The sequence below is a fragment of the Colias croceus genome, chromosome 26 (genome assembly GCF_905220415.1).
Source record: "Colias croceus chromosome 26, ilColCroc2.1".
Lineage (NCBI taxonomy): Eukaryota > Metazoa > Arthropoda > Insecta > Lepidoptera > Pieridae > Colias > Colias croceus.
This window is the reverse complement of record NC_059562.1, coordinates 5,525,821-5,553,603: the sequence shown is the minus strand read 5'-3', so window position 1 is coordinate 5,553,603 and position 27,783 is coordinate 5,525,821. Positions and strand designations below refer to the sequence as shown.

General features: G+C 33.1%; 3 protein-coding genes and 1 long non-coding RNA gene across 16 annotated transcripts in view; 1 reads left to right on the top strand and 3 right to left on the bottom strand.

Moving 5' to 3' along the window:
* LOC123703385 (zinc finger protein 768-like) overlaps window positions 1-27,783 on the bottom strand; it is a 98,549-nt gene that overhangs the window by 60,004 nt on the left and 10,762 nt on the right. For 2 of the 12 annotated variants that reach the window (XM_045651303.1, XM_045651311.1), the window contains exons 2-5: window positions 6,395-6,920; window positions 4,419-4,508; window positions 3,091-3,189; window positions 880-948 (exon numbers count right to left, since the gene is read on the bottom strand). In XM_045651303.1, the coding sequence (XP_045507259.1) occupies window positions 880-948; window positions 3,091-3,189; window positions 4,419-4,508; window positions 6,395-6,895 (759 nt within the window). In that variant the 5' untranslated portion in view covers window positions 6,896-6,920. Of the gene's footprint in view, window positions 1-879; window positions 949-3,090; window positions 3,190-4,418; window positions 4,509-6,394; window positions 6,975-13,450; window positions 13,572-27,783 lie in introns of those variants that run through there. The other 10 variants (XM_045651305.1, XM_045651307.1, XM_045651308.1 and 7 more) reach the window with 10 other exon arrangements.
* On the top strand, window positions 15,013-23,222 carry LOC123703389. Of its 2 annotated transcripts, none has more exons than XR_006752988.1 (5): window positions 15,013-15,126; window positions 15,302-15,426; window positions 21,155-21,295; window positions 21,978-22,032; window positions 22,444-23,222. It is a non-coding gene; the product is annotated as an uncharacterized LOC123703389 (long non-coding RNA). The 2 variants fall into 2 exon arrangements; XR_006752987.1 differs by lacking the exons at window positions 15,013-15,126; window positions 15,302-15,426 and adding exons at window positions 17,970-17,997; window positions 18,173-18,297.
* On the bottom strand, window positions 15,745-17,151 carry LOC123703387. The gene has a single exon (XM_045651315.1). The coding sequence runs from the start codon at window positions 17,053-17,055 to the stop codon at window positions 15,757-15,759; it is 1,299 nt and encodes a 432-aa protein (XP_045507271.1). The 5' UTR covers window positions 17,056-17,151; the 3' UTR covers window positions 15,745-15,756.
* LOC123703388 lies at window positions 18,616-19,858 on the bottom strand. Its single transcript, XM_045651317.1, has one exon. The coding sequence runs from the start codon at window positions 19,660-19,662 to the stop codon at window positions 18,628-18,630; it is 1,035 nt and encodes a 344-aa protein (XP_045507273.1). The 5' UTR covers window positions 19,663-19,858; the 3' UTR covers window positions 18,616-18,627.

The window sequence follows — 27,783 nt, the reverse complement described above, 5'->3', positions numbered from 1 at the left end:
AAATATGTAACGCAATTGTATGTCAATCGACTCTACCAAAAAACATTTTTAGAACACTCAAAATACATTGACTGCAATTGTGTACTAAAATTTTTGACACAGCCACATCCGTACAATATATCAACGAATATTGCAGATGTACCTACTTCCTCCTTACCACCTTGTACGCAGATGGGTCCGCGTGAAAAAGGAATCTCGATCGAAATAAATTGTTCGCGCCCCGGGCTTCGCACTATGTGAAAATGTTTAATGAATTATGCAGATGTGCCTAGATAACCGCTCCATAGATTTCTGTAGTCACCCACTGCAGCGAAGCGAATAAAATATTCTTTTTTTAACACGCTTTTTTAAATTTATAATGTAAGTGGAATAGCACGTTACAATCACAAGTAAGGCCTAGTATTTGTGTTAAGAATAATTTTAAAATTAAGAATATTGGTTAGACCAATACCCCATTGGTAGGCTGTGCTTTGGTGTCTATCTTGTTTTTACTTCAAAATAATTCATAATTATGTGACTTTAATAAAAATGTATCTTGTAATATTTACGAGAATTTATATAAAAAAATGAATTCACTCTTCACTACGCATTTACTTATAATAAAACCGAAACATTTCAATTCAAGATCAGCAATGAATAATTTTAAAGTAATAATTTACATTACGACTACAATTATAACGTCCTATCATTGCCAAATAGGTGCCAATAGTTTACGAAATATTACCCCATATTGACCCCATATCATCACAGTATAAAAAAATTCCACCAAATCAAAAACTTCAAATTCTATCAAATGATTCCAGTAACCATAGCAACGAGATAAACACCGCCGCACAGATTGGAACACAACGATACGCATTGGAACAGGTGCCAACTCACTCGTTGCAGCGTGGACCAGCACTCCTCGAGGGTCCTCTCGCTGATGCTCTGCCCGGACCTCGCCTGCTGCTGTAATGTTCAACTAATTAGAGTACTGTAATCGCCTGCTGCTAAAATGTATGGCTATATTTATGGCAGATTATTATACTGTCAAACATTAGGGGATATATTATGTGACTAAATAGAAGAGTACTGTCAAACATTGAGGTATAAAGTATAAACCTATCTATAACTCGACCGATTAGAGTTAGCGCGCAAGAGCAACTTTTGTCTCCGCAACTATTTCGTCTCTCCCATCAACTCTACGGGCTAGTAAGAAAGTGCGCGCACGTAGCGACGCAACTCCCTCTAGAGTTGATGGGAGAGACAAAATAGTTGCGGAGACAAAAGGTGCTCTTGCGCGCTAGCTCGAGTTGTATCTACAGATGGAGGGAGGAGGTAATAAATAGGTCTAATCTACTCTACAAAAAGGAGGGTTAAAATAACAACATGTTTGATAGCAATTCATATTTGTAGTGAAAATGGCATGAATGCATGATGGATTGGATCGAAGGTTCATATTTTTTTCTTGATCTTTACAATCTATTCGTCATTTTAAACCAATGCTTATTTTTTTAAATACCCAGTTTAAAAGTTATAAAAGCTACCAAGTCATTATTAGTGTTCGAAACTTCGAGATAAATTACGTTTCAAATTCGTTTAAAGCTTTTACAGAGACGTAGAGTGAAACAAAAAAATAATTACTTTAAATCGGATTTAAAACGCGATTTATTCTTTATTTAATTAACTATTTCGAAGACTTATAAACACATAGGTAATGTACTTAAAATCAAACACAGGCAATGTTTTTCTAAACAATAATAGAGATCTTCTCTTAGAATAATATTATTTCACCATTGAGTTTGATTTCATGTGACACTAAACATTTAAAAGGTAAAAAGTGGTAAAAACATATTTCTGAATATCTATTACATGATTTTGCAAGAAACTAAATAGATGAGTTGCTATTTCAAATATCTTTCTGCGTCTCAAATAAATAAAACTGCTGACTTTTGTGTGGAAATGTTAAATACCTACGCTTTATTTAGAATATTGAAGTGTTTACGTTAAATAAATACTGATAATTTTATTCAATGTTTATATAACACTAGTGGTTCGCCCCGGCTTCGCCCGTGGTACATATTTCGCAATAAAAGGTAGCCTATGTCCTTTCTCGGACAAATTCCATGCAAATTGGTTTAGTAGTTTAGGCGTGATTGAGTAACAGACAGACAAACAGAGTTACTTTCGCATTTATAATATTAGTATGGATTATAAGCAATTTATAATATTTTCACTAACTTATTAAAGAGTGCGTTTAAGCTAAACTATGAAGGTTTAATGCGTGATAAGCAAACCCAAGCGTAGAGTGTTGTATAAAGCAATGTGAAAGAAATATAAGACAAAGAATAAGAATTTAGCAGTGAGTTCTTTTTCTGGATATTTTATTTAGCAGTGAGTTTTCTGGTTCTAGAAATTCATAGAATTTTTCTTTTACGTAGGTAAGAAAGTATTTTCAGCAATTTTATCATTTATATGAAGGCTGTATCATAAACCTTTTAAAATAATCGATTGAATGTTCGGTTGTCTTTTATAGAACACTAGATTTCCGCCCGCGGCTTCGCCCGCGTTTTCAAAGGAAAACCCACATAGTTCCCTGTCCCGTGGGTTTTCCGGGATAAAACCTATCCTATGTGCTAATCCAATTTACCCTCTATATGTGTGCTAAATTTCATTGTAATCGGTTCAGTAGTATTTGCGTGAAAGTGTAACAAACACACACACATCCTCACAAACTTTCGCATTTATAATATTAGTACATAGGACTCGTACCTAATTATTACCTATATCTGAGTAGGTATTTATAAAAAAATTCTGAAAATATCTGAATAAAAAGCTATCTACGTGAACACTGAACATGTTAGAGCATTATACATATTCTCTACAAGTTATCTACCTTTTTTTATTAAATTTTATCATAACTCACTGCTAAATTGAAGAATACGTGGAAACTCATTCGAATATATTAATTAGTATTACACTTAATTAAGTTAAAAATATGTATATTTTAAACTATTAATTAATTATAGTTGCCATCGTTTTTTCAAGTTTTCTAAAAATCGAATGAGTTGCCACCGAAAAAAACAGACGAAAGTAAAAAATAATAATTACATCGATATTCAGGCTATTCAGGTAATTTACCAGTGCGAATGGCAACATTGAGTTGCGATCGCCTATCGGGACTTCCCCTGTCGGTGACTGCTGGGGTTGCTTGCAACAAAAATACCATTTATTAGTTTTATAGCTAAATATTCCTGTAGAAAAAAGGGGGAAAAATGTCTTGTAGAGGAATAAATATGTATAAGTTCGTTGGTAAAGATATGATGAAAATTATAAATGTAATTATTTTGTATGAAAGTAAAATAATCATGACATATTGAATATTATTTTTTCAATTACAACCAGGCTCTAAATTCGTGTATCTCCGAACGTGTTGTGTCACAAAATTAAGTTTAAATATACCTATTGAAGGAATCTACAATAAATGAAACCTATATACCTATTATAGTTATAGGTAGGTATGTATGTATGTATGTGTATTTAAATAGTAAATTATGTAAAGATTAATTTGTCTGTTACTTGCTATCTATGCAACAGTGTTATGTAAACTTATGTAAATTAAAATCAATATATTATGTATTTATTTATAATATATATATATTCTTATTTGCTTTGTTCATTCATAAAAGATTATTTAAATCAAATTGAAATATCTATCACATTGAATCAAACAAAGTTATTCATATAACTTTTGCCTAATACATACATACATAATAATATGATATTATAGGCAAAAAGTATATACATAATACATAAGTATATATATACCTTTTTAATTTGTATATATTAATTGGCATATTATTGGCTTTTGTTTCTGTGTATTAATTTATCACATTTGAAATAAGCTGTTTCTTTTAATTCATTTCTTAAACTTAAATTAAATCAGAACTTAATGATATGAAAAGCATTTTATCTAAAGCGTAAAAAGCGTGTAAAATGCGAAATAAATAAATATAGAGCTGAAGTACCGCCACAAACACACACCAAAGAAAATAAAATTGGATTAGTTGTAATGCAAAATAAAAGGTTTAACAGGCATGATACAGACATGGCATAAAGGTATACCTATCAGGTATTTAAGTTACCACTTAAAACATATTTCTTTATTATAAGAAAAACGAAACTTACGCATTCCTTTTTTCATAAAATATATATTTTAATCTTTTTTATAAACTATCCAAATCACGACAAATTGAAGTACTTAGCCATATTTAATTCAAAATTAGAATGTTATCAGGCAAAGGTTTTCCTCCATACAGCCCAATTACTTAACTTCTAATTACATCATGCCAGTTAAACCTCAGAAATCATAGACAAAAAAAAAGAAAAAAACCAAAAGCGTTCGATTTTCAAACAAACCATAGAGAAAGAGTATTTACATCGACATTATTGAGTGAAGACAGTAAATTTACCAGCGCAAATGGTACGAGTGATCTCTCGCTCATCGTGGAGTCCGCTGATGGTGACTGCTGTTCCGTTCGCACCAGTGGTGGTAGGCACGTGAAAGAAAGGAATGCATTGTTAATAATATGATTGATAATTTGTGTCAATTTTGCTAGTTTATTAAACACAACAGTACAACAAATTTTTATTCAAAATTGACGAAACATTTGTAGAGAATAGGTTTTAGAGCGTTTGATCAATTTATAAATCAGACAGACATTATTGTTTACAAGTAGTGTGAAATTCTTACTTATAATTTTAGATGTAAAATATTTCACATGAATAATTAAACAATTCAAATTTAAGTGTAGACACTTCAGTTATATTTTGATTTCAACAAAAACACATGATATGTTTTGAGAGCAAACTCTTCACGCGACAAGCGTAACATTGAAAAAATTTAATAAATCAAATTTTAATTAACCGTTCTCCGAAAAAAAACGACCACAAAGCGTATTCCGCGTTGAACCGTTAAATCTAAAAAAAAAACCGATGAATACGAAATTCGAACTGGATATCGAAAACCGGTTCCTTATTCAAACAATAATTTAAAAACAAAAAATGGAACGAGAACAGATTTGCAGTAACAAATAACTGTCAACACCCTTCCGTGAAACAATAGCTGATGTAAAAATTAAAAAAAATAAAATCACAATGAGCCCCTAATCCGCGCGCCGTGGGAACAGACAAATGCAAGGTGAGCCAATCCGAAACTAATTTAAAAAGTAATATTCTTTTGTCTTCCATTTTCAAATTTTAATTCAACATGCATTGCGAGTTCTAAATTCGAATTCACTACGAATTTTGTTACATTTTGTACTTTTTTTTTGCGTTTGAAAATTGTTAGACAGGATTTTGCGAAAACTTGCTTTAGATATTCCATAATTTGTAATTACTTTGTACTTAATTTGTTAAATTTTGTAATTTTTTTTTACATTTGAAATTTGTTACAAGTAATTTTGCACATTTGATAATTATACAGGAATGATTTACTAAAGTCTCGAGACTTACAAATTGGATTGATATTGTTCCGGCAGTTTTGTAATTATTTTTATAACTCAAGAAATATATTAATAATCGGAGTTAGAACATGAAAAATATAAACACGAGCCGCCAACGTAAAACATGCCATATGTCCAAAACAAACATTTGTATTATAGAACCGAACCGAAACGTTGACATGTTGATCACATACTAATACAGAAATAATAGAATTATCACTGATTATCGTAATTTACATATCCTTTGTAAGACCGGATGCGACATAAGGACAAAAACGATTTAATAATAAGTTTGACGCCCGGCCCTTAACCCTTTCTTCGGTAACAAAAGCTTCACAATATGTCTTCTTTTTTTAAGGAAGTTGAAATTTGGAACAAGTTTTGTACCTTAGGGTCAGTTCCGTTCCATATCTTGAAGACGATAGACGTTCCAATTTTAAATCGGATTAAGAAGTTTGCACTTGAATTTTAAATTTTGTTCGAAGTTTAAAATTTTGGAGACAGGTAACTTTTATTTTATTTTCTAATTTGTTTTTTTTTTCTAATGCGTTGTTTAGAATATTTTGTTATTGTTTTGATTATTGCGCGTACCTATGACTTTGAATATTAGACGTCTTGAACTTTGCCGGCGGGGAGCGATAGACTACTGAATAAGTGAATATGCAAATCTAATCGCGTTTTCTATTTACAAATCGTTATCTAATTTCACTTATTAAATTTTAATTTATTGAAACGTTTTCAATAAAATCTATTTTTTTAATAGTCAAAAAAAATTATAAACACCGATTTTTTTTTAAATTGTAACTCGCGATGGGGTCGTTTACTAACTATAATCCGAGCTCACGTTACTGCAGTTTAATCACAACATTAGCACTTCATCAATCCTGATCACCGAACTGTCCAACACTCACCTGTATTTCACCGACGAGCTTCTCAGCCATGATCTTGTGGTCCGGGGTGGGCGGCTGCGGCGTGGGTGCCGGGCCGGGTTGCTCGTCGGGCTCCTGGTGCGCCGGCGAGGGCGGCCGGCTGCGGCTCCAGAAGTCTTGCAGCTTGAAGCGCTGTTCCGGCTGCACGGCCGGGATGTGCAGCGACAGCGGAGCAGCCCGCAGGTCCAGCGCGCTGCCGCCCGCCGCCGCCTCGCCGCCCTCCGCCGCCGTCATCTTGAACGAGTTCTGCAGCCAACTGGCCACGAAGCTGTCCTCCTCCTTGGGCTGCTCCAGGAGCCGCGGGAACGGCGGCGCGGCGCCGGCTTCGAAGGCGCCCTCGCCGCCGACACTCTCGCCTTCCTCGGCAATTTTTGGTACTTTCGCCTCCCTCGGTGAGTCCTCTACCTCCTTCCGGTACTCATGGAGGTCCCTGTATCTCTCCTGGAGCGCGAGGGATATGTTCTCGTTGAAGTACTTCAACATGAATTCCAGTTTGCCGCCCGAGCGTCTGCGGAAGAGAGGTTTGAGTGCGCGAGGGAAAGTGACCTCCTCGAGGCGCGGGCGGGATACGACTAACTTCTTGGTGGAAAACTTGCAGCGTCGTCTTGCGGGGAGGGGCGGACGCGCGCGCCTCGCGAAGACGCCGCGCCAACTAGCAAGACGCGCCGCCCCCGCCTTACGCGCCGCGAAGAACATCCCCACTGAAGGTCGGGCGCCTGCGCCCACAATTTTTCCGCGGAAAAATGCTCAAGGAAAAGACGGCGCGCTCGGACGCGCGGCGCCCGTGTGAACCGGACCTAACTCGGACCTCGGAATAACTATCGAGGGCGCGCTCTCGCTCGCACGACCCCTATACCCCACCCTTCGCTGGAGCGAGACACCCGATCATTTTTTCTAAGCCATAGGGAGGAAATAAAGAATGGGTTTCTTTGTGATTTTTTTCTTGCTCTATCTCGCTTGCACTTAGGGTGATGAATGGGGTTGTTTCGCGTTTTTAAGTATTTCTTTCCGTTCCGCCTCTTCTATTATTGAATTTTTTTGCGCTCAGGCGGGGCTTAGATTATGGGGTTCTAGCCAACGGCCTTTTAAATGCGGCTTACTTTTTTTACCTAATGAGCGAAAAAATGAATCACACCCTCTGTGAATTTACATAAACTAGCTAGTCTTTAGAATATACCTTCTACCTAGAATGCGTTCTAAGGAAAATGCGAGTAAAATTAAAAATATTATGTTTTCTTTACAGATTCGTCTCGTAGCAAGTCTAAGACAAGAAAACTCGAACAAAATTACACATTATAAAGATTTCATATCTAAGGTTGATATCGAAGAGGAAGGGTTATTTACGAGGTTTTCCCTCCGTTTTCTCGGAGCACTGTAAGAGCTACCCCACGCTAGATGGCGTAGCCTGCTACGACGCGGACGTCTACGCTTTTCGCTTTATTTGAAGAAAACCAGTTTTTTATCTTTATTGTTATCTAATTTTAATTTGAATTAAAATATAAATAATACAATATTTTTATAAGTGTATCTATTAAAGTATCAAAGGAACAATTATCGTTTTATTTATTAACTTGATTTTAAGCGTTATTACGCTAATGTTACTACATTTTATGAACAATTGCTTTGCATAAAAATGCAATGCATAAATATTACGTTGAATCTATTCTAAGCATTATGTCATGATTGAATCATTCAATGACTATAAAATATACAAAATTGTCCGTATCAAAGACAATTATTAATAGATATTAACCTTTTGTGGACAAGGTATTATTGTTGTGTTATAGTTAGTATCTTACTTAGGTATAATATTTCTAAACATGATGCAAATATTTACGGGTAGGTACCTACCTACTGATAAATTAAAAGTTTTTATGTGAAAAAATTTATTCAACAAAAAATATCAATGTTTAAAAAGATCGTGTTCCGAGAACACATGTCAGAAGTGAAACTTCTTTGGCAAGATTCAAACCAAAATCGTCGCTTACTCCATGATGTGCATCCCTTCAAAAAAATTTAATTGAATTACTCCATGACGTGACGGTATTGCCATGACGGGCCTAAAGAAGTTTCACATCAAAATCCCACTCAAATGATGACTGATTAAAGATAAATTTATATTTTCCAAGTACAGCCAATTATACTGAGTCATTAAATAAAAACAATGATGTACGGGCGTGGCGGTGGGACTGTTTTTTTGTCACGGTACGTGGGTTCGAGGCGGTGCTAGGTAAATGCAAATCGACTTGTAATTCGTAATAATGCTAATTATTTTGCGTCTATTCTTGGTCTGTATTTTTTATCTGTACCTACCTACATTTTTTTAATTGGACCATTTTATCTATGGTAGACATCCGTCTAAGTAGACCATAAAAAAATAGTTTTGAATTTTCATAGTTTTTTCTGTGATTAGGTTGTATTGTACATAAAAGGTTCATTTCTAATCGACAAGGGTTGATTTCTAAGTGCAAACCTAAATAAGAACCATGCTTTAGATATGAACCTTGGTTGTTTTAGAAGAATTTATATTTCCACCCTCGCAAATATTGAACGCGAATCGCAACCCTTTCAAAAAGGTTCGTATCGAAGTAATTTTAAAGAGTGACTCTGGTAGATTCAGTTTGTTTGATATAGGTATTATTAGATGTACCTACCCCAGGACAATTCATTTGGGATCAAAGTTATGATGTAAGTAGTTACACATTAATATTATGAAAATTTAAAATGTAAAATTCTAAGCAAGAGCGTTTTAGGATCTGTTTGAATGGTTCACTGTTTAAGTTTGAGTTCAATACCTCCTGTTTTAAGAATTTAAAAATTTATTTAGATCTTAGGTAGGTACTTAGGTAAGGTACCTATGATAGGTCTTTGGTCTGAATTTTCTCTGCTCGAAAAGATCCAAAATTTGCACGTGCTTGTACCCTGATATAAGTAACCTACATATGTGTGTATTCAGCCTCTTAACATTGCTAAATTTCATCCAGATCTGTTTAGCTGTTTTATGTAAAAGAGTAACAAACTTCATAACGCATTTACTCTAGTAGTAACTAGTAATATTATATTGACTCACCTCAGTACGTAAGTTTAAAATATTTGTTATTTTATTTCTTCAATAATAAAATGGAGCCACGTGTCCAGCGAACGGACGGACAGCTGTTGTCCATTGTTATACATATTTCATTTAATATCCTGTGCTGTATCGATATTGATACTATTTTAACAAATTGGACTATTTATTTTGAAATATATATAGTAGTAAACAGCTGTGGCTGTTTTCTTATGTTTTGAGAATTAATTTTTATTTATTAACCAAATATGCATTAAAAACGTCTAGGTTGCTGAGTTACTTCATTAGTCAATAAGTTAATTAGAAGGATTAAAAATGGTTTCGTTTGGAGTAAAAATTTAAAATATTAACTAAGTTGTATAATAAAGTTACAATTAAAGTCAAGTATGCGCTTGCGCACATTAGACAATTTGAAAAAAAAATGGAATAACAAATTTTTCGATCGTAAGCACTCTCGCTTCGTATTAGGAGTCGTGCAAAATTTAAAACACAATAAACATAGGTATCTAAAACAAATCTTGCTCATACATTGTTTCCTATGCCCGCGCAAAATGCATCATTCATTCATTCATTCAAAGTTTAACCCTGCAATGCGATCGCACTTCAAAATCCCGTTTATGCAAATCATAAAGCACCTTGGGGTCATTTTTTGCAAACCGGTTACTATTGTATATGGGAATGTTGATTGTGCGATAGAGGGTTGATTTGGCGGTCTTTTTTGTGACACTCTTCCGTGAGAAAGTGTATCTTTTGTCTTTGGTCTGTTATAAGTTTTCTGCTTCTCTGTTTGTTCGTGTGATGGAGTTGAATTAATCAAGTAGCGTGCAGTTGGTTGCAGTATGGTTAGCGTGCAGTTCATTGTATCATATTTTGGTCATAAAATAACTAAAAATGACAATAAGTGCTACATATTGTATGAAATCAAAAGCAGATAAAATAATTACTGTAGTAGAGATAAACCGTAGTCGAAGAATGATAGACTTTTTGAATTTTCAATGCAATGTTTAACATTTTTTATACAGGTTTAGTTTATAAATAGTGAATCAAAATAACTACCGATACCTCGGATGGACGTGGGATTGTAGAGACTAGGCTTTTTAGCGCAATTTTATTGTTTGAAAATAAATATTGTTTTGAAAAGCTGGATTACATACCTCGGTAGGTTAAAGGTAGTAAAACCCTTATATTTTCAATAAGCTAACCTAAATGCCAAATAAATTTCCTGACGACTATAGAAAAAAAAATAGATACGTTTATTAAATCTTTTTTGTTATCTTCCTATATTTAGAAAAATATATTTTGAAGTTACGACAAACTTCCTTAACAAATTTTGAGGTAGGTAAATTCAACCATAACATGGATTTTTTTCCAATTCTATAGGTTGCGTGGAAAGGGTTATAAGAAAGCAGAAACTCCAGGCAAGGGGTAGTAATGACCGTGGACACGCACCGCGACCTATTTTTAATCATTTTTCGGTTAGACGAAGGGTTAGCTGGAAATATGGAAAAGGCTTTTTCTACTAGATATTAATAGCTTCTATTTATATTTCAGCAGAAAGGTTGGTCTGAGGAAGAATAGATGAAAAATCAAAACAAATGTAAAATATAATATTACCTACCGACCTATAGACGATTTTCGTTACTTCATTAGGTATTATAGGTAAGAAAAATATTTTTTTTATAATTTCAGGAATATAGGTATTGATATTGATAAATACCATGTCATAGCACAGTTGCAATTTAAAACTTTTAACAAAAAATTTTAACGAAACAACTTATTATTAATTGCTCTACACATTGTTAAAATTACACTTTGTTACCCATTGCAAAAACAGCTGAACAGCTTTGAATCAAGTTTTGTTAAACAGATAGATATTATCTGATGATACTTTGTCCCTGACATTGAAACCAGGGGCGATCGGAATGCAATAAAATGAGGTTGATATACTAACAGAATATTTTATTTAGATTATTTTCTATTGAGACGGGTTAATATTATAATCTGTAGCAACAAACATCTTTTAAATCTTTTTTTTAAAGCAAAAAAATCTACGTGACACATTTGGGATAAGATTATTAGTTCACAAGTAGGTTAATATGTACATTTTAATACGTTACAAATGTACCAAGGATTATTTTTCTGAATTCAACTTGAATATTCGACTCTACGCTCTAACAATTTTTATGATTTAGTTCGTAAGTTTAGTGCATTCCTTCCTATTGCCTATAACTTACCTATAGATGATTAAGTCAAGAGTTGATTCGTTTTAAATATCAATTTGTAAGTACCTACCAGTTGATTGCGATTAAAAAAAGCCCTCCTAAAAAAGTTTTTTCTCCCAGGTGTAGGTACTATCCATACTTGGCGAGCCGGTAAATATTGAAAATTATTGATGGTACTATTCCGTGACTACTGACGAGTGAGTCCTTCCGATCAATAGACAGACGAACAACTCTACATTTTTATATTCCTTCATGTTTTGTTTGAATGCTTGATAAATTTGCTTGCTTTCATTTTCGAATAAATGCTTTAAATTCGAATTACTTATGTCAATCACATAAATAATATATTTTTATTACATGTTGTGTTTTATTTTGTCCGTTTTAAATTATTTATTCGTAATAGAAAAAACTGTAACACTCTAAAAAAATGTAGCAAGCATTTTATATTGTATTGACCACGTACCAATAAAGTAACCGCAACTTATGCTGCTGGTTAGCTTTTTATACTGCGGTAAACTCTTTTAAAGCAATAAAGAAAACAACATCGATAAATAATAGACGAACACGACATCCTAAATGTATATCGAATTTTAATCATGCAATCTTTTATCAACCTAACATTATAAAAAACACAACTTAAAAATTCATCACTCATAAAGTCACGAAAAAAGCGCATAAAAAAGTCCCCCGACAAACCAACCGTTAAACAGTAGCATTACACAAAGCCATCATAAAAAACCGTAAAAAAGAAAAAAATAACGTCTAAACATTGCGTGTCAAACATCACGGGGTTCTAAACGTTTAAAAAACATGTTAATCTTGACACATTTTAAAAAAAGAACACAAAAAATCGCCCCTGTGCTTATCCACCAATAAAAAAAAAACTCGTGTCGATGGTTTGAAAAAAGAACATAATTGGTGGCGCGCGTGCCGTCCTACTTTTTTTTATTCTTTCGAGCCGTGGGGTGAATTTTTTGTGACAATTAGAGAGGCGTAACACCATTCAGCCGACAAATTGTAGATTATAAACTTTTAAACTGTTAACGCTGTATAATTTAATATGGGTCGGTTATTTATGTTGATTTAGTATTCGTTTTTCAGTTTGTGACGGACTTTCACGACATGATGGTTTTTAGGTTATGTTGTTGAAAAATGGGGAACTTATTCAGGTTAGTCACATCCAATATTGTGGATCTACTTATTATTAATTTGTTTAATATTGTAAATCACTTTAACTAAATACGTAGGTACACGTGGAGGCTACTCTGGAGTAAAGTTATGATAGATTCTAAAATTCGAAATAGATCTAGTTTATTGTTATTATTATTGAACCAAATTGTTTACGGAATCAATAATTGAAATTTATCTAGAATTCCAGTATACCTACTGGACCATCAAAACTAGAACAAAACAAGATAAAAATAAAATTAAACACGCATAGTGACATCTAGCGAAACGAAAGTTTATCGTTTCTAATTGGAAAATTAAATTAAAATTACAACCTGAATTAAATACATTAACTAATGAAAATAACAACGCATTTCCTTATCACAATAGATAACGCGAATCAAACGCATCCAATAAAAAAAAATTAAAAAAATGTAAAAATGCATAAAAATTGCATCACACAGCTACAGGTGTCAGTATACCTACTTACTTTAACAAACGTGGCATTTATCGTAAAATAAAAACTTAAAATGGAAAAATATTAAAAATAAAACTATTACTTACGTAATGGAAAATTTTTACCTTACAAGAGAGAGAACAACCACCCCGCGCTACAGCTTCTTATAAAATTTCCATTAAAACAGTGTTCATTATCTTTTTTCTAACGAAAAAATACATTTTAACCAATCACGTAACATCCTTAAGAGTTTAGTGCAAGATGCAAATATTAACTTTAATTTAATCACGTTAAAATCTAATTTAATTTGTCGTATTCCGTTGTTTAAGACGTTCATACAGCGATGAAGAAGTTGGTCTACTTTATTGGACTGTAGTGATGGGACGTGATGTTCAAAGGTTTAGTCGAAACTTAAAGACTAAGCTATTTATAATTGACACATAAGTGTATTAAAAGCTATGAAATAGTGATAAAAATTTATCCAAATATAAAAGCTTTCGTGTTCTATTAATTTATTGAACTTCTTATGCCATCGTATATTTAACGTCTCAATAGGTAAACAATGAAATACTAAATAGTTTGACATTAGTACAAAATGCAGTATCAATGTTACATCAGAATGTAAAAAAAGTTGCCTTGTATTATCCAACTGGTAGGTGTTAGGATGAATAACAAATGAAATATCCACAATGCACATAGTCTGTGTTGTAAAAATCTAAAAACCATCATTAGAAACCATCCAGATATCAGTCAGAAACCAATAAGAAGAAGAGTATAGTGAAATAAATCGTGATTTAAATCCCTTTACATCAAGTCGTTGATGCAACTTTGAGTTGTTTATTTTTGTGAATAAACTTATTAAATAATTATAGTTCAATAGAGCAAAGGGATCTAATACTCGTACGATCAGTTCATGGGAAAAAAATCATTAATTGCATTGTACGTATTAAGATATAACAGGCGTTACTACTAAATCTTATAGGAAACCGATTCTAATAAGTAATTTCGAATAAGAATCGATTAAACATAAGGTTTAATCGACCGACTAGTCGAGACATCAGCACATCACTAGTTATGTATGTGTGCGTTATCAGTAAGTACGTATGTAGATAAAATTTTGAAAAATCCTCAACTTTTCCGCGATAACCCCGCTCGGAGTAGTGGAAAAAAAGCTTTGATCACTATTTATAGTATGGACTTCATTTTACTAAATTAAATAACACAGACTATAAATTATATTAAATTCGTATAGTTGTTAGTCCATACAAGATTAACTGCCATGACTTGAATAATTTATATGAGAAGATTGCTTAGTTTTAATAAATTATTACAGTTAAAGTCAAACAAAAGGTACCTACATACAGCTTGTTTCAAAATACTCATAACATGCTTACCTATAGGTATAAGAAATGGCAGATTTTACCGTAGTTTATAATATTGCACTTATACGTATAGTTTCATTGCATCAAGTAGGTATGTAGGTACCTATTGTTTTAATAAAAAGCGGATCCTTTTAATCAATGACCACGCTAAAGAACTAGGAACGTTTGTTTTCAAAAATAGGTTTAGTTTGAAAATATACATTAATAAATAACGTGTGTTAACAAAACCCGTACTATAAATACAGCACATCTTATAAATAAACAGTATGACCGAGAAGTATTTATTTGCAATCCTTATCATTCGCTACGTGCAATAGAGTATAGAGTTCTTTGTGAGAGTCTAGATAAGCTGTCTATTATATGTACTAGGTTTTATAATTTAATATGGAAAGGGAATGTAGTGCGCAGTTTGAGTGAAGGTATTTACTTATACTTTTTTTCGTTTCATAATTTGAAAATAAAAAAAAGCTTTTTTATGAAGGTTTTTTAAAATACTTATTTCATGAATATTTTTAAATTTTAATACATACATGACATTCGTTATATTTATTTAATTTATATTTAAGTATACCTATATATTTTTTATAATTCCAGGACTGCTTCCAACTATCTGAATTTAAATGCAAAATGACAAAACTCGGAACTATTGGAACGTATTCGACAATTATATACATTTTTTGACACAGGCTGGCTGGCAGGCAGCTTCGTAATCACTTAAGGTAAGAATTAAGGTATAGTGCGTTTCACGGAAGAGTTCCCCTGCCGTTATGTTGGTAGTGCTTGAATTAGTGTTGCCAGATTGCGAAGATTGTTATTACCTAATAGTGAGGAGATTTCCTACATTAGGCAGCCGACCCCGTAAGATACGGGATAAGGCTAGGAAGAAAGGAGAATATTTTCTCTGTCATTTTTTATTAAAAACAAAATATTTTCGATAGATGTTGTCTTCCTTTATATATGAATGCGTGGGAAATATCAATTTTATTACGTACACGATCAAAATGAAACTCCTGTAATTTAACCATATAAATATTTATTTTAAAAAGGCATTATTTTTTAAAATAATTGTGCTCCTCCAACGGTCCTACACCTGATATAGTACTGCTGTCACTATCTCCAGGGTCACTGCTATCTGAAGTATCACTGTCATCCCCTACTGCGATTATAAATCGATCTATTTCATTATCAACAGCTATACCATCGTTAAAGTACTTGTCTTCAATGCTCTCGACGTGACAGCACTCTTTCATCCATTCTTCTGGTGTGATACTACGAAATGCATCTTCGGTTATTTTGACTATATTTTTTGCTTCTTGACCCACGTTTTTTTCTGCTATCCGCCTTTTTAAAAGACTCCATATGAGCTCGATTGGGTTCAAGTCACAGTGGTAAGGAGGAAGTCTTACCACTTTATGCCCATGATCTTGTAATAGTAAATCGACTTCGTAGACAGGTGGTTCTTTGTGTTCTTTGATAATTTCAAATAATTGACTTTTTACCATAGTTGGTAAATATGCAAGGCCTTTGTTCACAATCCATTCTTGCATTTCTGATTTTGTACTTGACATGGTGGGTGCTTTATTTACCGCTACCGTGTGGTACGACGCATTATCCATTACCACTATTGACTGCGCAGGCAGATTTGGCAAAAGCTTATCTTTTATCCATTTCATGAAGTTTTCCCTGTTCATATCATCGTGGTAGTCTCCTGACTTAGTTTGAGATTTGAAAATCAACTGCGCATCGGGTATAAAACCCATTTTACCGCCTGCATGTAGAATGATCCATCTTGGGCCTTTTGAATCTGAAGACAAAACCCCTTCCTCAGTTTCACTTTGCCAGCATTTACCGGCACAGTATGTGGAATGAATGTATGTTTCATCCAAATAGACGACTGGTCGTGGTAGGTCACTGAGACGATTGCTTCGAATTTCTTCTACATAACTATGGCGCCATGCCACGATGTCGTATCTTTCCATCAGTATCTTTCTTTTAGATTTACATTTTTTGAAATAAAATCCCAACTCTTTTAAGATTCGCCACAATGAGGTACGACTACCCTTGAAGTCAATTTCGCTTCGCATTTCATGCAACAATTTAGTAAGAGTGGGCAACTCCTTCTTCACGACATAAAATTCGTGAATTTTGTGACATATAGCACAAAGTTCAAAGTCATCAAGCTTTATTTTTTTTTCTCTAGGACGATGCTTACCCGGTGTCATGGCGGCGACTCGACGTCGTACACATTCTAATGGAATTATTGGCACTTTGTTACGTTTTTCACTCTCACAAAATGTTTTAACTTTTAAAACCATTTCTCTTTCACCACTTCTAAGCGTATGCGGCATGATGCCAATCTCTAAAACATTTATAAATCTCGGAAAACCTTGACATCTCTGTATTTTTGACAGTCAGGTATGCCAACATAACGGCAGGGGAACTCTTCCGTGAAACGCACTATAGTAAGTATACTAAATATAGAACGTATTTGTAGGTTGTCTCATTTAATATAGACAAGTGATAACTGCGTTAAAAACAACCGACTTCAAACTTGCACTTGCAAAATTTACAAATACCTACAGACAAAAATGCTCATAAAATAAAAACTACTGGGCCTATCCGAATAAAATTTTTATGGGACCAATTCGACACCATCCCGCATCGAACAAAAAAAGAATCACGTAAATCAAAGGTAGTCTTCTTTATGAAGAAATGTAGTAGGTACCTACTTATATTAAATATTTTTACAGATGTTCAAATGTAAAATTTTAAATTAGGAGGATTCATTTTTACTCAGATACTTTTATTCTACTAAGGGCTGATTTTTCAATCCTTGGTTAAAACTTATTCATCAAATAACGTATTAAACTACCATTTCAAAAATGTATTGTAATTGTCCGAATTTGACAGTTTACAGGTGAACATTTTAATATGTTCGTGTAGTAGGTAATACTTTATTGGACGGATAAATTTTAACCAAGGATTGAAAAACCGGCTCTAAGATGAACTAGGTTTTTCGGTTAATCTACTCCTAGTTTCAATTTAAGACATACCCGATTAACTTGATCCCTGCTATATATGAAATGTGATTGAACAAAGAGGTCGTCCTTACTGGCTGCTCTCAACGTCTCTCTAATAATTGCTTATTACGCATTGCCAAGAATGTATAAAAACATTCTTAGAGTCTATCATCAGTTTAATTTCTTTTGAGTCTTTTTATTATTTTCCAAACTTATTTTTTCCTAAGGAAGATTCTTTTTACGGGAATGTAGTGCGCAGTTTGAGTGAAGGTATTTACTTATACTTTTTTTCGTTTCATAATTTGAAAATAAAAAAAAGCTTTTTTATGAAGGTTTTTTAAAATACTTATTTCATGAATATTTTTAAATTTTAATACATACATGACATTCGTTATATTTATTTAATTTATATTTAAGTATACCTATATATTTTTTATAATTCCAGGACTGCTTCCAACTATCTGAATTTAAATGCAAAATGACAAAACTCGGAACTATTGGAACGTATTCGACAATTATATACATTTTTTGACACAGGCTGGCTGGCAGGCAGCTTCGTAATCACTTAAGGTAAGAATTAAGGTATAGTGCGTTTCACGGAAGAGTTCCCCTGCCGTTATGTTGGTAGTGCTTGAATTAGTGTTGCCAGATTGCGAAGATTGTTATTACCTAATAGTGAGGAGATTTCCTACATTAGGCAGCCGACCCCGTAAGATACGGGATAAGGCTAGGAAGAAAGGAGAATATTTTCTCTGTCATTTTTTATTAAAAACAAAATATTTTCGATAGATGTTGTCTTCCTTTATATATGAATGCGTGGGAAATATCAATTTTATTACGTACACGATCAAAATGAAACTCCTGTAATTTAACCATATAAATATTTATTTTAAAAAGGCATTATTTTTTAAAATAATTGTGCTCCTCCAACGGTCCTACACCTGATATAGTACTGCTGTCACTATCTCCAGGGTCACTGCTATCTGAAGTATCACTGTCATCCCCTACTGCGATTATAAATCGATCTATTTCATTATCAACAGCTATACCATCGTTAAAGTACTTGTCTTCAATGCTCTCGACGTGACAGCACTCTTTCATCCATTCTTCTGGTGTGATACTACGAAATGCATCTTCGGTTATTTTGACTATATTTTTTGCTTCTTGACCCACGTTTTTTTCTGCTATCCGCCTTTTTAAAAGACTCCATATGAGCTCGATTGGGTTCAAGTCACAGTGGTAAGGAGGAAGTCTTACCACTTTATGCCCATGATCTTGTAATAGTAAATCGACTTCGTAGACAGGTGGTTCTTTGTGTTCTTTGATAATTTCAAATAATTGACTTTTTACCATAGTTGGTAAATATGCAAGGCCTTTGTTCACAATCCATTCTTGCATTTCTGATTTTGTACTTGACATGGTGGGTGCTTTATTTACCGCTACCGTGTGGTACGACGCATTATCCATTACCACTATTGACTGCGCAGGCAGATTTGGCAAAAGCTTATCTTTTATCCATTTCATGAAGTTTTCCCTGTTCATATCATCGTGGTAGTCTCCTGACTTAGTTTGAGATTTGAAAATCAACTGCGCATCGGGTATAAAACCCATTTTACCGCCTGCATGTAGAATGATCCATCTTGGGCCTTTTGAATCTGAAGACAAAACCCCTTCCTCAGTTTCACTTTGCCAGCATTTACCGGCACAGTATGTGGAATGAATGTATGTTTCATCCAAATAGACGACTGGTCGTGGTAGGTCACTGAGACGATTGCTTCGAATTTCTTCTACATAACTATGGCGCCATGCCACGATGTCGTATCTTTCCATCAGTATCTTTCTTTTAGATTTACATTTTTTGAAATAAAATCCCAACTCTTTTAAGATTCGCCACAATGAGGTACGACTACCCTTGAAGTCAATTTCGCTTCGCATTTCATGCAACAATTTAGTAAGAGTGGGCAACTCCTTCTTCACGACATAAAATTCGTGAATTTTGTGACATATAGCACAAAGTTCAAAGTCATCAAGCTTTATTTTTTTTTCTCTAGGACGATGCTTGCCCGGTGTTGAAATTTTTGTTTCTGTAAGGGCAGCAACCTCACCTTCTTTCGTGATTTTTGAAACGGTTTTTTCAGAAATGCCTAAAACAAAAAAAAAAACAATATAATAATTTTATAAGTATCTAGGGCATTTTTTAATAATTAGCACATTGGGCGAGTCAAGTTGACGGCGGAGTATTAGTGATTGGTATTATATGTTATCGGTAAAGTAAAGTAAAAAAACAAATATAAGTTTACACTTTAATAATAATAATAGAATAGGACTTTAGGATCCTTTAGCTGGTAACCCTATTTTACTAACCTGTCATGGCGGCGACTCGACGTCGTACACATTCTAATGGAATTATTGGCACTTTGTTACGTTTTTCACTCTCACAAAATGTTTTAACTTTTAAAACCATTTCTCTTTCACCACTTCTAAGCGTATGCGGCATGATGCCAATCTCTAAAACATTTATAAATCTCGGAAAACCTTGACATCTCTGTATTTTTGACAGTCAGGTATGCCAACATAACGGCAGGGGAACTCTTCCGTGAAACGCACTATAGTAAGTATACTAAATATAGAACGTATTTGTAGGTTGTCTCATTTAATATAGACAAGTGATAACTGCGTTAAAAACAACCGACTTCAAACTTGCACTTGCAAAATTTACAAATACCTACAGACAAAAATGCTCATAAAATAAAAACTACTGGGCCTATCCGAATAAAATTTTTATGGGACCAATTCGACACCATCCCGCATCGAACAAAAAAAGAATCACGTAAATCGGTTCAGAAACCTCGGAGTAATCGGTGTACATACATAAAAAAAAAAAAAAAAAAAATACCGGCCGAATTGATAACCTCCTCCTTTTTTTTGAAGTCGGTTAAAAATAGAATCTAGTAGGCACCTACATATTATATCTAATTCGTTTAGGTACTTGGGATTCAAACCTAGGACTAAACGTATATAAATAATAATTGAAAGTGACTAAGGAATACAGTAAATTGGTTTTAATTAAAACATTTAATTACTAAAGTTATTTCCAATCGACGTGCCATAAAAAGATTTATCATGCGCCTGCGCAACTAACGGCCCCTCGCGGGCGGTAATGGGACTAGAGATCTTCTAAATATACCATTTTAGTAATTCATAAAACAGTTAGGCTTAGTTACACCTCCATTATTTTATGAAAAATCCTTGTGAAGACTGTTTCTTGCAAAATCTATAAAACCAATTTGGGTGAAATTTTGAACATGGATAGTTCGTAGATACGTAGTAGGTAGTACTTACAGTCTTTAATAACTTATTAGTTGAATCTATTCCCAAAAAATAACCTATAAAAATACATTTAACATTTAAAATTATTTCATTACAGACGTTGCGATGCAGTTCGATGAGAAGGAAATCCACAAAGACCGGAGAGATGCGAAAAATTATTCAAAAGCGTTAATCTAAGTCTAATTGAATAAATACCCCATGTATTTTGACTTTCAGTTTAACATGCTCGTCAGCAAAGGTAGTCTTCTTTATGAAGAAATGTAGTAGGTATACCTACTTATATTAAATATTTTTACAGATGTTCAAATGTAAAATTTTAAATTAGGAGGATTCATTTTTACTCAGATACTTTTATTCTACTAAGGGCTGATTTTTCAATCCTTGGTTAAAACTTATTCATCAAATACCTAACGTATTAAACTACCATTTCAAAAATGTATTGTAATTGTCCGAATTTGACAGTTTACAGTAGGTAATACTTTATTGGACGGATAAATTTTAACCAAGGATTGAAAAACCGGCTCTAAGATGAACTAGGTTTTTCTGTTTACCTGCTCCTAGTTTCAATTTAAGACATACCCGATACTATAGTATTAACTTGATCCCTGCTATATATGAACTGTGATTGAACAAAGAGGTCGTCCTTACTGGCTGCTCTCAACGTCTCTCTAATAATTGCTTGTTACGCATTGCCAAGAATGTATAAAAACATTCTTAGAGTCTATCATCAGTTTAATTTCTTTTGAGTCTTTTTATTATTTTCCAAACTTATTTTTTCCTAAGGAAGATTCTTTTTACGTTATTAGTAGTATAGATATCAAATGTAGAGTTATTTGTACTTTTTCGATACCTTTAGTACTTTTTTAATTTCTCGTTTTAAACTTTTAATTTTAGGTGAAAACTAATTTCTCCTATTTCAGAAACTCAAGGAACCAAAAAAGAAAGTCAAATCTACTTAACACTGAAGTTTTACAAGTAGGTACTTAGAAGAGAAAGTTTTGTTGTTGGTTGCTTGCTCCTCCGATGAACCCATTATATAATTTATGCAGTCTATTTTTATACATAAGCCACATTGTATATGCTGTCACAAGCCCGAATTAAAAAAAAGAAATAGTTTGATTAAACAGTTTTTAAATATCTTCTGTGATACCAAAAAAGTAGGTAAATGATAATACATTAGTATGTAGGTACTCAGTACTGTATTATCAGAACATGACTATCTACAGTTAAAAATAAAATCTTAGATACATCTAATTTGAATTTATTTAACAACACTTCCTACTATAAACTTACAATTTCTAAAACATTCCACACTATATTTAAAGCCTAATTAATCAATAGAGCTCTAAAGTCTAAAGTATAAAACAAAACGCTATCTCCTTACAGATCGGCGCACTAAAGGACTAAGTACGCCATAAAATAAAAGGCCGACATTAGAAAATCACAAAGATAAGAAAAATAAATCAGGGCCCACGCACGCGACCAAAGAAACGGAGAAAAAAGTACTAGCCACCAAGGAAAAAATCTTTGCAACGAGCAGGGCGAACGACCTGCGAAAAATAAGACGAATAAGTTCCCGCGCACATGTTGAACCGCCATTTTTTTATCTCTATCCCGCTCTTGCGCCGAAAAATGGTTGAACGCACGTGGGTGCGAGCGAGACAGCCGGTTGTTTCCGTGCATGCCCGCTTGGCGCGCTGGCGTGCTGTGAAAATGCTCTTCCTGTTTTGACTTTATGCGTTTCCATTTTTGTTAGACCATTAAGTTATGCTAAAATAACATCGTGGCACAAACTGTATAAATTATTTTCTATTTCTATGCTCCTATTGTAACGTATTGCGGTAATAAATGCATACTTATTATAAATTAGAGTCGACCATCAGCCCGCAGCTACTTGGTTATTGGATGTTAGAAGCTATTATGGCTGTGCCCCGCGGTTTTACTTGTTAATTTGAAAGAATCGCATGACTGTGAAAATGTAGAGAATAATATGAATTATGACCTCACTTGACCTATCAAAGAAATGAATAACACTAATTGATTTATTTGAAAAGTAGAGTTGCGATTATCCATATTATCTTCTCTCTACATTATAAATTAGTGTACCAATCTGCAAATCATTAAGTATATCAAACATAATATAGGTACTTACCCATATTTTAATAGATTTAGTTTTATTACCTACATCTATCTTCAATTAGATTCCTTAGATTGATAGATGATTTCAATCTCGTATTTTTTGATTTAACAGTATACTTACCTATAAATGTATAAAATATTCTCCGTAACGCCCAACTCATAAAATACAATTTTCCATAGTAATGTATAAAACATAATCTACTTATTCAAAATTGGAACAATATTAACTGACGCAATTCAAACAGTTTTCTCCGTTAACTCCGTCTGCAGTTCAATTAAGTGGTTATTAAAATGGCGCAAATTTTTATTGTGTCACTCTCACTTCCTTTGCATTTAGCTTGTTTTATTCACAACTAGCTGTGCCCCTCGGTTTCACCCGCATTGCTCAGGTCCTGTTGGTCTTAGCGTGATGATATGTAGCCTATATATAGCCTTTTCGATAAATGGGCTATCACACACCGAAAAAAATATTCAAATCGGACCAGTAGTTCAAACAAACAAACTCTTCAGCTTTGTAATATTAGTATAGATTTAAATAACTTAGTACGAAACGGGTAATGCGTTTTCTTTTTTTTTAGTAATTTTGTTGAGATACCTGGATTTAGAATAGGAAGAAGGAAAAAGAAATTACCTACACGATTGTTTTTTCTTCACCTGTAATATGCGTCTTAAATGTATCAAAACAGTACCTACTTCCATCGATATAGTAGGTATATCTATAACTATCAATATTTTATCTATACTATATTATAAAGCTGAAGAGTTTGTTTGTTTGTTCGAACGCGCTAATCTCAGGAACTACTAGTCCGATTTGAAATTTCTTTCGGTGTTATATCTAACACCGAAAGAAATTTCAATAAATAAATGGGCTATCGCCCATTTATCGAGGAAGGCTATTATATATATTATCATCACGCTACGACCAACAGAAACGGAGCAATGCGGGTGAAACCGCGGGGAACAGCTAGTGTATAGATAAAACTCCATTTTGAATTTATAACCATTACTATGACTTGTACACACCTAGTTTATTTAAGATTTACCGTTTTTAACTACCAAAAGCATTTACCGACTAATCGTAAAATACCTGATCTAATTAGTCCACTACTTTCTTAACGAGATTTCATTAATATATTTATCAGGATATTTGTCTAGTGGAGCATGGGCTTTATGAAATGGGTATTACGTACTAAATTGATCTCAAATTTATTACAGAGAATTTCAACTTGATTACAAACATTGTAATAAAAATTCGACATCAGTTTTTACAATAAAAACTGAACTCTTTGGGTTTTAAAAACTAGATAACATTATAATTTATATCAAAATGTGTTTAACAGTTAACTTGTAAAACAGTTGTTGGTAGGAATATAATACCTATAAATTTATTTTGTATTATCGATTATCTTTGCCCCGCGGTTTTACTCGCAGTGCTCTGCTCTAGATTGATAGGTTCCTCGATAAATGGGCTATCTAACACCGAAATAATTTTTCAAATCGGACCAGTAACTAGTTCCTGGGATGAGCGCGTTCAAACAAACAAACAGCTTTGTAATATTAACAAGTAGGTATGTATATCTTTCTTTAGTTATTGGTAAGAATCATATTAGAATAGAATACTATGATCATAACTGTTTATATCAGTCTTTATCTTGAAAGGTACCTACTCACGTTTTACACTAGAACTATAATTGTGCTAAGGAGATTGAAATAATCAACAAAGAATACAAGAGGAGTCCATTCTTATAAAGTACTTCAACATTGTGAGCTAGGCCTTGTCCAACCTGTTTTTTCTCTCACTATCATATTACTGTAATATTCTAATGTAACAAAAACCCGTTACACACATACTTATTACGTTTTTATTATTTTTCTATTACGCAACATGCATTAGCGAAGATGGAATTTTTTTATTATTTTTTACGAGATATTCATTAGCGGTAGGAGGTAAATTATAATGTTGTAGTTATGATGTATATAATGTGATAATATGTGTCTCTGAATTGTAATAACTGTTTTACTTCTGATGTTAAAGAGGATTGTATAATATTAAAATTACATATTAATCTATATCATACAAAACTTGAATTAATAGTGAGTTAAAATAATTTCTGCATTAAAAACATAAAGAACATAAGAGCGTGCAAGAGCAACTTTTGTCTCCGCAACTATTTTGTCTCTCCCATCAATAATTAAGTACTCTATAGGAAGCTGCGTCGCTACGTGCGCGCACTTTCTTACTAGCCCATAGAGGTGATGGGAGAGACAAAATAGTTGCGGAGACAAAAGTTGCTCTTGCGCGCTAGCTCTAAAAAAGATAATTTTCTTGTTGGCTCTACATATTCTTTACTCTTCATATTCTATTTTTCGTATCCATTGCATCTAAATAGATACCTACTTCCTAATTAATCAACAGATTTCCTAAAAGAACTTAATATTTGTCTACAAACAAATACAATTTATTTAAATGATAAATCTGGGTTAAGATTAGTTCCATTAATAAATAATTTACATGAAAAATATAATAAAATGAGAACTAGTTAGAAACAACCTATATATAGAACCTATAACCAATATAATAAATGAACTTTTTATAGAGCTTTAAAATCTTTACATATTACTTTACAGGGTAGTGAAACAGATCACAGAGAACCTATAGACTTATGTATGAAAATATAGAGCGAAGTATAATTCGTTTGTTTAATGAGTCATACCTAATTTATGTAAAATAGGCGGTATAATAGAAGCCTACATAATTAGTAGTCAAAGACAGGTAATTTGATTTTATAAGATAGACATCATTTTATATCATCTATGGTTTTTTTATCAAATTCTTTCGTTATTAGAAACATCATCATTTAAATTGTTATATGCCTAAGTAATTTGGAAATAAAAAAAAAATTGAATCGAGAATAACTCTATCAAAGGTAAGTAAGTAGGTAATTATATTATTTCAAAATACATTTTCAAACTATTAAATCTGAACGTTAAAATATTTTCCTAATTTCCATCTTTATACCGTTATCGTCAGATTTATCTCAACTCAGATTTCTATACCGCCATAAATACAAAGATCACACTAATCACACGCTTTTATTATATAACTTTAGCCTGAATACCTCAAAATCCTTTACAATTGAACAGTGATTTTAAAACGAATTCTCATGTTAGAGATTTCGTAAAAGTAACCCGCAATGGAGCCTTCAAAACTATCAACAAGGTAATTTGTACTTTATGTCATAGATATAGAGTTCAATTTTGAGTTGTCTAGTTCAGATGTCCCCCCCACATAACTGCGTGAGTCAACATGCGCGGGCGCAGTTTTGCAACCGAAATTCTACTAGTTTTGAGACAATGGCATTATTAGGATAGACGCCATCTTGTTTTAGTGAGGGGATAGGATTTATTATCTGTGTATATTTTATTTGTAGAATTAAATATTTTAACAATTTTTTTTCATGAAAAATATTTTCCGCAAGACATTTGAAATGATGACGCTGAGTCAGCAACAACCATGAAATAAACGTATTATGTTTTTTTTATTATTGTATAATACGATACTTACTATCTTCAGTAGCTCATACCTACCTTTTTATATAGGTATCTAAACCAAACTTCATATATGAAATAACTTTATATAAGTTCCTAATTAGTCAGATTTTTATTAAGATAAAAATACAGTTCAAAGATAAAATCACTCTACCTACCCATTGCATTAATAATGAAACGAACACATAAAAAAACCAGGTGTAAGACTTTCTAAATGCTCCTAGGCATGGAAGTATTTCATCTGCTTCCTAGGTTAGATAGTGTAGCATTAAAAAATAAGCTTTTAACTAACAACTACTTACAACATTTACGTAAAGATTTTTACATCTAAATTCTAAAATCAGGGAATAATTCTGGAGAAAACAACTAAACTAAACTGCAGGAAAACTCAAATATTTTTATAATTAGGTATTCTTCATCTGAAAAGCAGAAAAATTAAAACTTTTCTCAATAAAATGTCACCCATGGGCCATGATCTCACCACAAGTCATAACAAAAGTACATTCCTTTCCCAATAATATTAATATATTACATAAAAGAACCTGTAAATATTTTAAATAGCAATAGAAACTTACCTATCTCCCAAATAATCCCATACAAAATAACATTTCTTTCAGAAATACAACACAATTTCTATAAGAAATCGAACGAACCCGGATGTTGCATAACCCAGCCATTAATTGCATTAATCCATGTAGGACTGTAGGTACGCAAAATGCATAAGAGCCTGGCTTTTATCTGGATTGTTTATTTTAACTGGCTGAAAGAAGGCAATCTGGCGTTCGTTAGGCTGTGTGCACATTGTGGGTTACGTAACGTTTATTTTCAATTAGTACTAGTTCACACGACTTTATTCGTTACAAAAATGTAAGAGATATTTTACATTCAATGCACTATGTCATTAAAAAAAGAGCGGGTCAGAAGTGAAACTTCTTTGGCCAGATTCAAATATACCGAAATCGTCGCCTTATCTCAACCCGCCTAAAGAATTTTCACTTTAAAAACATTGATTCCTTTTTAAATCCGCTAATAGAAAAT

Excerpts from the sequence above, each read along its gene's own strand:
- LOC123703387 (XM_045651315.1), bottom strand. The coding sequence starts at position 17,055 with ATGCCGCATACGCTTAGAAGTGGTGAAAGAGAAATGGTTTTAAAAGTT.
- LOC123703388 (XM_045651317.1), bottom strand. The coding sequence starts at position 19,662 with ATGCGAAGCGAAATTGACTTCAAGGGTAGTCGTACCTCATTGTGGCGA.